At 39.0% G+C, this 12761-nt stretch overlaps 1 protein-coding gene across 1 annotated transcript in view; it reads left to right on the forward strand.

Moving 5' to 3' along the window:
- Window positions 1–749: 749 nt before the first annotated feature.
- The window catches only part of EPS8 (epidermal growth factor receptor pathway substrate 8), a gene marked incomplete at its 5' end in the record, with an annotated part of 29308 nt that continues 17296 nt past the window's right edge, over window positions 750–12761 (forward strand). The window contains 6 exons of the mRNA XM_009877622.1: window positions 750–824; window positions 1432–1580; window positions 3918–4101; window positions 6540–6673; window positions 10306–10417; window positions 11395–11538. Of these exons, the coding sequence (XP_009875924.1) occupies window positions 750–824; window positions 1432–1580; window positions 3918–4101; window positions 6540–6673; window positions 10306–10417; window positions 11395–11538 (798 nt within the window). The remainder of the gene's footprint in view (window positions 825–1431; window positions 1581–3917; window positions 4102–6539; window positions 6674–10305; window positions 10418–11394; window positions 11539–12761) is intronic.

The following is a 12761-nucleotide window of genomic DNA, read 5'->3' on the forward strand; positions in this document are numbered from 1 at the left end:
ACAGATGTTCTGGCAAATGGGGAGTGTAGAGTCTACAAATGTAGAAAAAATTCATATTAGTAGATAAAGTGACAGATGAAATTCAATATAGGTAGATATGATAGTCATGGGGAGATGGGGAAAATCTCATATATAAACCAAATCAGAGCAAAATGTTGGTGTAATACAGATTCCTGTGAGAATGTCATCTGTGTTCAATGATGTTCAACCAAGCAATTACTAAGAGGGGGAAAGTAGTTAACAAATAAGGAGTATCAATATGCCATTATGTTCCCTGGCCTTGTTTTGTTCCCAGTGTAGCAAAATCAAAGAAGGTTACAGGGTGGACAAGAATGCTTGAAGGAATTACTGCAGCTTGGAAAAGATCAGAGGAAGAACGTAATAAAACCTGTAAATGATTGCAAGCATCATTGGAGAAAATGAATGGAGAAGGATTTCTCAGTTTTCATTTGGAAAAGAGCTGCAGAATACTAATGAAACTAATGTGGCAAGTTTCCAAAGGAGATGCTTCTTTACAAAGCGTATAATTCAGCTGCAGAACTTCTCGTTTTGCACGTTAGGTGCTAAAGATACACATGGATTCAAAAGCAGTTGGGTGAATGAGCACTCCCACTTAGCGGATGTTGTAGACAAAACACTGAGCTTAGGTGGATCTGTGTTCTCACCAGGGATGGCCATTCTTGGGTGAAGTATTTATTGTCATAAAAGTTAAATGTTTCTTTAAATGTATCATTTTCTTGTTCCTTCAGGCCAAATTAAAGTTCCATATCCAGAATCCTAGTGCAGCTGAACTGGTGCATTTTCTCTTTACCCCGCTACATATGGTAAGGTTTTATAATTTTCTCAGTGTTTTCCTCCAGAACTCTTGTATTTACATGCTCTGTAACTTTTTCAAGGATAGCAAGACTGAAATTTGTGTCCCTGGGCAATAACTAAGGACAAATGTGTATATCTAAGGATGAGATTCTCTTTAGAAAATAATTTATATCCTTTGCTTTGTGTATTCCCACCTATTAAATATATTTATTTAAATCATCTTTAGCTTTGTGAGTTACAGTTATAACGTTTAAGTAACAATAAAAAATTTAGATATTTTACATAATGCAGGAGGAAAGTTGAAAGCATAGCCATATGTCTGTTTAATGGAAGAATGTGTCATTTTGATCAGTAGAGCAAAAATAACATTGCCAAAAGTGGGCCTGAATGTGAAATGGCTGGTAACCAGGACAGTAGTTCTGCAGTAATTGATTTAGTTAATCTATAGGACACTAAGACACCTTATTAGCTTCTCACAGTTTTTTGGCGTGGGAGTACGTTTTTTGCAAGTGGTAAATGTTTACCTAGCAGCACTGCAGGTAACGTATATATTCACAGTAACTTCCTTACTGACAATGTGTATGTTCTCTGCATTATTTTAATATTTGGATTTAGGTGGTACAGACAACAGGAGGTCCAGAGCTGGCTAGTACAGTGCTCAGCCCCCTCTTAACAAAAGATACAATAGATTTCCTGCGATATACTGTTACCAGTGAAGAAGGACAGTTATGGATGTCATTGGGTGACACGTGGACCAAAGCCAGGTGAGAAAAAGCCTTTGCAGATTTTAGAGATAACCTCTGACCTCAGGTTTGTTGACATGATCTTAGCCAGGTTATCCACCTCCCAGTGAACTCCATGTTAATTTGTTAGGCTTTGGACTGTTCTTTGGAGTTTTTTGAAAGGGAATGCTTTAGCCTCAGGGGCATTTGGGATTGGTTAGATTTTAAGGGTCTTAAGGAGAGAGAAAATAGAGACAATTTTTTTTTTTTTGCTTTATCCGTGGTATCAATAACCTCTTGCAGTCATTTCTTCTGAACTGTCCCTCACATGTTTACAGTTGTTTCTTACCATTATTTTTTCAACCCAGCTGTCTGGACTTCATTATCCTTCATCTTGAAGAAGCTGCAATAAAGAGTAACAAAATTTTGAAGAAAGGGTAGAGTTTTCTATTTTCAATTCCCAATAATTATCAAAAGCTAAAAATTTACAATGTCTTTATTTCTGTAGAGGCAATATAATGCTATAACGAAAACACTTAGAGTTTTTAAATTATATTTGTTGGCTGAACCATGTTACATATGCCTACCACACATGTTGCACTTAATGGATTCACTATTATGTTTAGGCTTGGTTTAGCTAAAAATTAACTTTTTAATACATTTGAGGTAAGTGCATGGTTTGAAATTACTCATGTAAATAGAACATGCAAAAGAAAAGGCCTAAATCAGCAAAGTGTGTTTTAACTCTGTAATCTGTGGTAGGTAAGTACAGTTCATAAGGATTGAGTATGGAATCACTTGAGCTGGAAATGCGTCATATATTTTGTGCTTATTTGTCCTTAGTCTTACATTTCAAGTTGGAACGTAAACATCTACCAAGTGGATTTCTTCAATTAATTAATTGATTGTTTTAAAAGTAGTTTGAGTGTTTTCGTGGTAAGAGAGGGTGCATGGAAAGCCCTAGAGTGTGGAATGACAAACATCCTCAGAGTAGGGAGAATGACATACAAGTCTTCCTGTTCTTTGATGCCGCTCTGCTTCAGGACCAGGAATGTCCAAATTTGTCCTTTGTGCGTATTTGCTACTACAAAACGAGAAACAGGAAATTTCCTTGGAAACAGGAATTGCAGCTGCTCGTGACTGCCAAAGAGCTTACGCCAGCAAAGCACCGTTTGCTCGCTTTTACATGCTTCAAGCTCTACTGGCTTCATAGCAGCTTGTGGCGGGACTGACAGTGGAAATTGGCTCATGTCATTGGAGCAGGGAAAATTGGTCACTGGGTTAAATAATGGGCTCTGTGTCTTGGGAAGTACCATCATAATTTGTTTAGTCCATCCTGAAGAAAGTCTGATGGAAAGAGAAGTATCTCCTGTTGGGCAGAGAAGAACGAAACAGGCAAAATATAGTTGGCTGATCTCTGCAGCTTACAAGCGATGGTCTGATTGACCTCAGTGTCCAGAGGTACACCGTGGTGTGGCATAGCAGGAGGTGTGAATGATAGAATTTGAGGGTTACTGACCTAGCTCAGGCCTGCTAATGGGCTGCTCATCGCTGAGTGCTCCTGCAGCCTGTGTGACTGGCAGCATTTGTCCCTTACTTTTGAGCAGTGTCAACAATGACATAGTTAAGGCTGTGATGGACATTCCCATTTCTGCTTCCACTGTGAAGATACAGTAATATATATTCTGGGACAGTGGGTTACGTCCAGTGCAAAGACAGAGCAAAAAAGCATTTATTTAAATATTTTGTATTGCAATAGGGAATGCTAATGGAGCTCTGAAAAGTAATACAATATTTTAAAAATACCAATCTGGACTATATAACAGCAAATGTGATGATACTTCTTGTGTCTTGGAGAATGTAGAGTTGTTGTATTTTTTTTTTTCCTATGCAAAAGCTGCTGTATAACTATTATTTTAAGTGTAGCTAGGACCCCTAAGATTCCGTGCTTCATACCTGCTTTCAAACTTGCTTTATGCAGGCCATTTATTTGAAGTCTTTTGTCCTGGTGCTTTACCACAAATAAAGCATTGCAAAATTTTTCCCCATCTAACAGTTAAAACAACTCTTTGATTTGTTTGTGATTGATTCTTCTATTACTCATCGTGTGCTACAAGACAGAAATTTGTTGTGTTTTGCCACTGACAAGGCCTTATGGCAGGAGCAGTTTCTTTCTGCAGGGCACAGCAGGGAGCATAGTTGCGGTCGATAAATGTTTTCTGCTGATTTTATGTGTTCTAGTGCAATTCTGCCTGTCCTGTAATCCCAGCCTCTCCTCTATACTAATAAAAATTCTGAAGTGTTTCAGTTTTTAGGAAGCCTACTAGACCTGAGTTTACATGGCTCTTGGTACAGATCGCTAATTTACTTTTCATACAGGGCGGATTGGCCAAAAGACCATTTTATTCCACCCTATGTCCCCCGTTTCCGAAACGGTTGGGAGCCTCCTTTGCTGAACTTCATGGGAGCTCCAAAGGAGCAAGAACTCAATCATTTGGCTGAATCTGTGGCAAATGTTGCAGAGCAACAGCGGAAGCAAGAAATGAAAAGACTGTCAACTGAGGTAGGTTACCAGCAATAGTGGTTTGTAAATTAGTGGAAGGCAACTCCAACGGCTTCCTTCATAAAATATTCTTTGACCACAGAATCACAGAATGTCAGGGGTTGCAAGGGACCTCAAAAGATCATCTAGTCCAACCCCCCTGCCGGAGCAGGATCCCCTACAGTAGGTCACACAGGAACGCGTCCAGGCGGGTTTTGAATGTCTCCAGAGAAGGAGACTCCACAACCTCCCTGGGCAGCCTGTTCCAGTGTTCTGTCACCCTCACAGTGAAAAAGTTTTTCCTAATGTTTTTGTGGAACCTCCTATGTTCCAGCTTGTACCCATTGCCCCTTGTCCTGTCATTGGACGTCACTAACGTTGTCAAAGCAACCATGCTGAGAGCATGTGCTGTGTTAGTGCAAGCTTATTATGCTTACATTCATTTTTTTATGAAACAAAATACCTGTTTAAGCCACCAAAAATGCAATTAGGGAAAATACAAGGCTTTTGCCCACTGCTGCTCTTGAACTTGGTGCACTTTCCCACCTCAGCTGGGAGGACAGTGCAGGCCCCAAAGGTGCGATTTGATTCTTGATCTGTGCCTTCAGATCCCGTTGATTTTATCATATGTACTTTAGGCAGAATTTGAAGAAAAAGGTTCTCAAATGTGGATCCCTGCACAGGCACACAGACAAAAAGAAAATGACAGCACTTTTCAGCGAATTCTGGTTGTAAGCTGCTTCTGTTCCTTTCATTAATTCTTGATTATGTTCACTCTGTTGCAAGAAAGTATTTGGAGGTGCTGTTAGAGTAATGCCATGCCAGGTAGTTTAGGTCTACTTGTGAAACGCAGATGCCAGTTGGATTATTGCACAGAAACACTTTCCCATCCTTTTCTTACAAGAAATGTAACAAATTTAGATAAAGATAGGTTATTCTAATTAGAGAATGGAAATATGCACCACCATCCAAAACTTGCAGAGAACCTAGAGCCCACTTTATCACCGACTTTAGTCAGCCCTTTTGTTTCTCAGTAAAGATTGTACTCCCTACTTTTTCAGTAGAGTTGATGAATGTACTCTGATTTTTGTGAAAATTTTAAAAATATATGTCGAATTTTCTTAACTTTTTAATGCACAAAAGAACTATTGCTTTTTAAATGTGTTAAAAGTATTCATTTCAGAAGTTTTTTGTTGTTGGGACAATGTTGGCAGTAAAACAAAAGGAAACTGGAGAGTCGAGGCGATGCAAATAATTTGTGTATGAAGTAAAATCACTTTGCTTCCTGGGTGTGTTTTGATGTAAGATTTATGTTAGGTGACTCTTGATGTTGATTTTTTTTTTTAAAAAAAAGTCTTAATAATACAGTTTTAAAGAATATATATTGAGACTTTTGTGTGGTTTTAATTTCTACTTATAAACCCTCAGCCCTGTAGGCAAGTGTCTCTGGGTGCCAGGTCAGATACTTGGAGGCAGAAATGAGATGAGTGGATTTTCTGTAGCCACATAGGCCAAAGGGAGAAAAAAACAAAACCCAGTAACAACCAAACCCCAAAACCAGGGTTAGAGATTTGACAATTTCTGATGAATCTCAGCTGTTTTAACTGCAACTGAGTGGTGGTATAAGGAAAAGGTCTACAATGAGCAACTTCAATATCATAAGCTCCAGAAATTAACTACCTGGCTTGATTCTGTTTTGGGAAATGGTGTTAAAGTAATTTTTACTAGAAGCAGAATGTCAGTGCTGGATTTAAGTTTTGGCGTTGATTGGTTGGTTTGTTTGTCTTTTAAAGAATTGCAGTTTAAAAAGAATTTTCTAAAGCCTTGAATATTCACATATATGTGCTTGTGGTAAGCTGTGATTGCTTTCCTTAAAATTAAAATCCTTAATTACACTATCATGTTTCCTTTTGCATTTCTTCTTTGACTTCAGTCATGTGCAGGGCTAGGGCGACACAGGTGAGCCAGTTGATGTAGTGATCCTGCAGTAGAGTGGTTATTTTACCTAGGAGCTTTTATTTCTTATACAGACTTACTGTTAGCTAGCTAGAGTTTTCTGGCTCTAAGCGTGCATTGAGAACAAAAGCTTAAAGCGGTTTCTCAGTGCTATTTATTTTAGAGCCATTCAGTCATTGTTTCTAAGTTGTGTTTCCGTAGTGATATCTGAGAGATGACATGGACTTTGCCCCAGAGAACTGTTTTTCTAAAGAATATCCACTGCAATATTAATGCAGTGAGATGACTTAGGATAGAAATTCTTTAATTCTTATCCTTTTGATCTCCCTGTGTATGTATTTGAAATGCAGAAGTTATTAACTTTTCATAGCAGAACTGTGAGCACCTGAGCACGGGTGAATGCTGACAGGGACGCTAGGGGTGCTGGATTAAGTGAACTTAGGCGGTGCCGCTTATGACACTAACCTACTTTGTGGCTTTTTTTTTTTTCTTTTGTCTTCCAGCCTCCCAGCATTCCCGACTACCCTCCGTCCGATGGGTATGCATTCAGTAACACAGTTTACAAACGAGGGCCACTGCTGGACCAGGGGGCGGCTGTCGCTGCCTTTAAGCAAACTGTTAGCCGACATGTAGATAGGTAACACTGAATCAACGGCGAACGTGGTGCTGTGGATAACTGTCCCAACTTATTGCTATTGGGGTGGTGGTGTCTGTAATTACCTCTGGTTGTGTCTGGACCAAATCCGTATTTCTACAAGGAAGTGATTCTGGTTAGCAGTGGGCATTCTGCTTTTGCTTCTTTCTCCAAGGCACATCATTAAGACTCTTCTAGCATAATTGCTGTGAAGCTGCGCTCTCGATGTATGCTGTTAAATTGATACTTTTTTCCAAAAATGTTATAGTGGAATTCCAACCCAATTGAGAACACAAGATCCTCCTATTTCAAATTTTATTTCTGATTTGTTTCATGGTTTTAAGTATATTCTTTGCTCTTCTCAGAACTATAAAGAATTACAAGTCTGCTCTGAGATTCACCTGTCCTTGTTCTGAATGATTGCTTGATTTGTTTAACTGCTCACTTAGTACTCTGGATTCCTCTGCTTTTTGTTTTCTGGACTGGTGCATAAATATCCACTTTCAAAATAGCAAGTCCTCGTTTCTCCCATTCTCTTTCAAATGTGACAGAAAAGGTTCCAAAATGTTTGCATAGCAACCAGTGTCTTTTTGTACATCCCCTTTATTTTAGCTTAAATCTGAATAGCTTGACAAGATCAAATGCAGCAATCCTTGGAGTCTCAGCCTTGTCTGTCGGGAGAACTAATACCAGCACAAGCTGTGGAAGGAAGTAAATCAGTAAAGTAGTGTTGAGATTGCTTCCCTATGCCAAACCATATTCCCTGTACACTGTACGAACAGTATTTTGGCTTAGGTGCCATGGAAGATGCTTGAACTTAGTTTTTGACATCAGGTTGCTGGTTAAAACATCATTGATATAACTCTTCTGATGAAAACCTTTACATAATCCTTAGTTTTGGGCTGTGTGCTGAAAGATCATGTTGTTAATCTTGCTTGCAAACAAATTCCCATGTAGTGTGCAGGTTGAAGACTCAATTTTTTTCCTGAACTTCCAATTTATTCTTCATAACAACAGCAGTTACTTTTTGAGTTCTTGTCTCGGGACCAGTCAGCTTGAAATCTAGATGATCTGTACTCTGAATTCCTTTCTCTCCTGTCTGTAATGTAATAAGACCAGTTTTATCCTTTCAGAGTAAGAGTATTCCATGCAAATGTTGCTGCCTCCATTTCAGGTTTTAGAGAATGAATCTCATTGCATTGAACTATTGATGATATCAATGTATCTGGCTGCAACTCAAAGAGTCATCCAAGCCTCCTTTGTGGCGGGTAAAGAGAAATGGGTGTTTCTAAGAAGCAGTTTATTTAAGGTGAAATTAGTCTTTTGAAAGATATGAAATGAGACATGCTGTGGTGGTGCCTGTTTCTCACCACTGGTTGTTGGAGGGAGTCTAGATGGCTGGTACTGATGCAAACATCCACACAGTGCTCCTGTCTTCCAGCCTGTTCAACAGGACACAAACTTATTGTTAATTGGCTCCTGAGACACATAATACATGTCTGGTAGAGGCTTATTACTGAGGGAAAGCTGTTAATATGTATTACCCCAAGTAGCTTCCATTTAAAGATAAGTTTTAAAGCATCTGTGAAGAAGCAGGTGGAGGAATGGGTTTAGGCAAAGGAGTGAGAAATTCAAGCTGACCCTTTCAGCCCTTCAGCTGACCCTTTGCTGATCTTTGCTTAAAGCTGACACTCCTAATGAGTGTTCTGAAGGCAGTGACCAAGCTACTCACTACCTTCTGAGGGATAGCTAAATTACACCTTCTCCAGTGAAGTTTTAATCACGGGGAACTTCAGTGAGCCTTATTCCAACATGGCAGGACCTGCAGTAAGTTGTACTTTCCTTGGGTAATGTAAACCAAGTGTCAGGATCTTAAACTTCTACTGTGATACTGGGTCTATCAGGAGCTCTCTCTGATGCTGAAAGAGTACTGAATGGTTTTTCAGCAAGTTGTGGTGTTTTGAAGTAGTAGGGTGTGTGGCTTCGTTTTGTGCTGTCATTTGAAGAAAAAAACCCTGGAAGTCTGTACAATCCAGCAGGTTCTTGAGCCGCGTGCGCTGGAGAGCAGAGGGCTGCCATTACAGTATATCTGATAGGCAGTAAGAAAACACAGTGGAGGCTGGGTGGAGGGAAGCGTTGAGAATATTTGTGCCCCGGGTAAACTGTCTGGCTCATTAAACTGGACTTAGGAATTACAGTCCCTTCAGAAGCATAAAGCCATTGACCAGCCCATGTCCTGAGGATGTTGCAGTTGATTGCAACAGAATGGAGTGAAACTGAAACATAAGCATTTTTTAAAATTCTTCCTGAGTTATGTTTTTTTGAGGGGATCAGAATAGTCAGGTGTAGGCAAGGTAGGAAGACACAGTTAGTGAAATGAGTTTGGAAAGCCAGCCTAAAAGTAAAAGTGCTTTCAGAGGTACATTAGTCATATCCCTGAGATAGTAAGAAAGGAGTTAAAAATTACATGAATTTTGAGTGAGTGGTATTAAAAACTGGGATTACTCACACATCTTTCAGCCTCATAACAGCTATTCTGCAGGCTAGGGTTCATCCCATGTTTTTCACTCTCTCCTTAAATACTTCTAGTGCTTTGTCTTCCTTTCAAAGATAATCTTCCAATCCTAAGATGACTCTTTCTTTCTTCTGCTCTTCAAGTGAGACAGTTCTCCACAGCCATGCAGTAGCCAGGTAACTGCCAGGCTGCCCAGGCACACGTGGGACCCACAGTTGCGCACCACCAACATCGGCAACCGCCTGCATAGCTTGTTATTATCTGTTTCAGTTTGTATGGGATGTTGTTTTTTTTTTTTTTTGTTTAAATAACTACTACCTGGTATGGCTGTAGGTTGTTGGGTGTAATCTGCAATAAGTGAAAAATGTTACTGCTTCTTTTGGACCTGTTTTAAGGAGGCAGGGGGCTTCTCAGAGAACTCGAAGAGATACTACATCAGAAAAACTAGTAACTTCCCACCCAAAGGCCTTCTGAACAGGTCTGTCCTCGTGGAAACAGAAAGACACATTGTTCTACAATGAACTCTGTTTGAATCTGCCAAGAAGTTATTATTGATGTTTTTATTGATACAGTAACTCGAGGCTGTTAGTTGATGGTATTTTATGGTCAGTTAAGAAAACTGATGTACAGTAGATGAGCATTTTTTTCACAGTTTAATTCCATTAGTATTGATGGCAAAAAATTATTCATCTATTATGTATTTGAAATAATTTATGATGCACACTAGAAATACCATTTCATACAAAGCATGAGATATCCATTATATACTTAATAAAGTCATTTGTTTATATGGCAAATGATTACTTGACCTACTGTAGGAAAACAGTCTAAAAATAGTGTACGTTTATTTTAACACAATGATGGCACCTGCTAATCTGTTTTCATACATCTTGCAAGCAGTGAGCCTGTAAAGATGAGCAATTCTTAAAAGTTCATGATACTCAACTGCCTCTTTCTTTCGTTTAATTTTTTCTTTTATTTGGCACTTAACTCAGTATATTGTGGCGAGGTGGGGTTTTTATGTTTAAATATTTTGTACGTTGTTGGAAGAGGGCATTTTATCTGTGTTTTTACTTGCCTGAATGTTTCACTGAATAATAGTCTGATCTTTGCTTTGCAGAAACTATGAAGCACACAGTAAAGCACAGGCCAAGAAATATGCCAAATGCAAGTATGAATTTATGGCAAGAAACAACAGTGAGCTTTCTGTCATGAAAGAAGAGATTGTAGAGGTAAATTTTTTTTTGCAAAGAGAAAACACAAATTTCGGATGTAACTCAAAGCTGAGAGTACCTTTCCTGTGAACAGTGTGGCTGTCCTTAATGATGACTTCAGTGCGTTTGATTTATCTCCCTTAATATGGAAAACTTGATTAATTCGTTTTCATCATAGAAAAGATCAATGGAGATTTTATACTGACTTATGAGTTGATGCTGTCGAGATCCATACTAGAAGAATATTTGTGTGCTTCTTACATCTTCTCTGGTGTTGCTTTTTAAAAGCCTCAGAATCACAGAATCATCCAGGTTGGAAAAGACCCTTGGGATCATCGTGTCCAACCATTAACCCTACTCGCAAGTTTAGTAGTATTACTCATTTAGTAGTATTTAAATAACTGGCTCTGGCAAATACTGTCTGTGTACGCACAGGACAGAGCAAAAGACTCTCTTTTCCTGAAAACTAGACACTTTTGGAAGGCAGGGAGAAACAAAGAGAGAAAATGTTGTGTTATGAGATTGCACAGCAGGCAGTCAGCCTTCAGGCCTCTCCTGGCCATCCTGCTCCAGTTCCCTGTTTACTCAGAAGTGCTCTCCCCCCAGCTTTGGACTGTCCTCTAGAACAATGCACTTTTCCTTGGATTATTAGTAGTTACCTCTGTCAACAGCATATAGGTGGCAGAGATGCCAACCTCTCTGCTCAAGTATTTGATTTTTCATCCTGTTGTCTTGTGTAGCACATGTCTGAGTTTGCAGAGGTTCATTGCATGCTTTTCTTCCATACCCTTTCTTGAGAGCTGCATTTTGAAAAGTGCAGTATGACCATGTAGAATTAATGATGGTAAATAGTTAAGGAAGCCTACAGGGACATCTGTGTAAGATCTGCTGGCAGTCACAAAACCTGGCAAATAGTTTAGTTTTGAAAGAATGCACATGAGTACTGGCAGGAAAGCCAGGAAAGAAAATGTCATTAATTTACCAAATTATTTCAGATTCTGGATGACAGAAAGCAGTGGTGGAAGGTTCAGAATAAAAGCGGCAGCACAGGCTTTGTGCCAAACAACATTTTGGACCCTCTGAGGAATCATGAAGGAGGTCTAGGATGGTCAGAGCCTGCATATACCCGCACCATCCAGGTACCGTCTGCTCCTTGGGAGCAAAACTTTTGTTTTGAATGTCATTCAACTTGTGCATTTTTGCCTGTGGAAGAGGAGGAGATTCACAGTAAGGCTAAAATATCTGCATTTTCCACCAACTTGTCAAAAGATTTGTATTTCTTGTACAGGCTGAGACTGGTTTCTATATTGCATAGAGTCTAACAGGAGAATAAAGTTGGTAGGGATACAGCAAAATGTTCTCCCTTAAGGGTGGGTTTGGGTTGTTTTTCAGCTTATTTGATTAGAGGTGGTAATTCCGATCCTAATGAATGTGTGTGCATTTATTTTAATTGCAAATATCCTTTGTGGATTGATAGTTGTTGATGCCAAAGAAGGAGTTTGAATTATTTAAGGTAGGGTCATCTTTGTCTCTCCTAGGAGGCTGAATGCTAGCTTTTCTTTTTATTTTCTATCATTGTGTGTCTCTATCTTAGTCTTGAATTTATTTAATTATTGTAATGTTAGAGTCATAAAACGTAGGCGTCTTTGCATTTGAATTCATAAAACGGGTATTTTTCAATTACTGTGCCTGTGCATCAATAGTTCTCTATTCTCTTGGCTTAATTTTGGCTTTCTTTCTTTCATGCTGTGGTGTGGAATTAAGATTTTTTTGTTGTTGTTGTTGTTTCTTTGGTATGTTGAACAGAATTAGAGGGTGGAATATTTTAAAAAAATTAGAATCTTGCATCCGTGCAATTTTCCATCTGAGTAACAATATACAGAATAAAGGTGTAATGTGTAGTTTTAGACAGCTTTTAACTGAGCTGGAGGCTCATAAAATAAGAAGTTGTATTTTCAAAGACCCATTTCTTCCCTTTTGTTTCTCATGATTTTGAAAGGTTAGGCAAACAAGTTTGGATTAAGCAGAAATTTCAGGCCTGCCTCTGAATCAGACCTTTTCAGTCCAAATGCAAACTAAACTTCTGTTGAAACTTGAAGTTAAATTTATTTTAATGTAATATTCATTCCATGTGCCTACACACTCCAGTTGATGGCTGAAAAATGAGACATGCCATAATGTTACTGTTGACTGCCTCTGCTGCAGACTCATCTAAAGGTCCCAGTCGAAAGTGTTGCTGTACCGGATTCTGTGTGTGCAGCTACCACAAAACCTGCAGCTTTTGCAGTAGTTCCAGTTTTGTCATGGATATGGAAAAATCTCTTGAGAAACAGATCCTATGCTGTTTCTGGCACAATAACAT

The sequence above is a fragment of the Apaloderma vittatum genome, unplaced genomic scaffold (assembly GCF_000703405.1).
Source record: "Apaloderma vittatum isolate BGI_N311 unplaced genomic scaffold, ASM70340v1 scaffold10961, whole genome shotgun sequence".
NCBI classification, from domain to species: Eukaryota; Metazoa; Chordata; class Aves; order Trogoniformes; family Trogonidae; genus Apaloderma; species Apaloderma vittatum.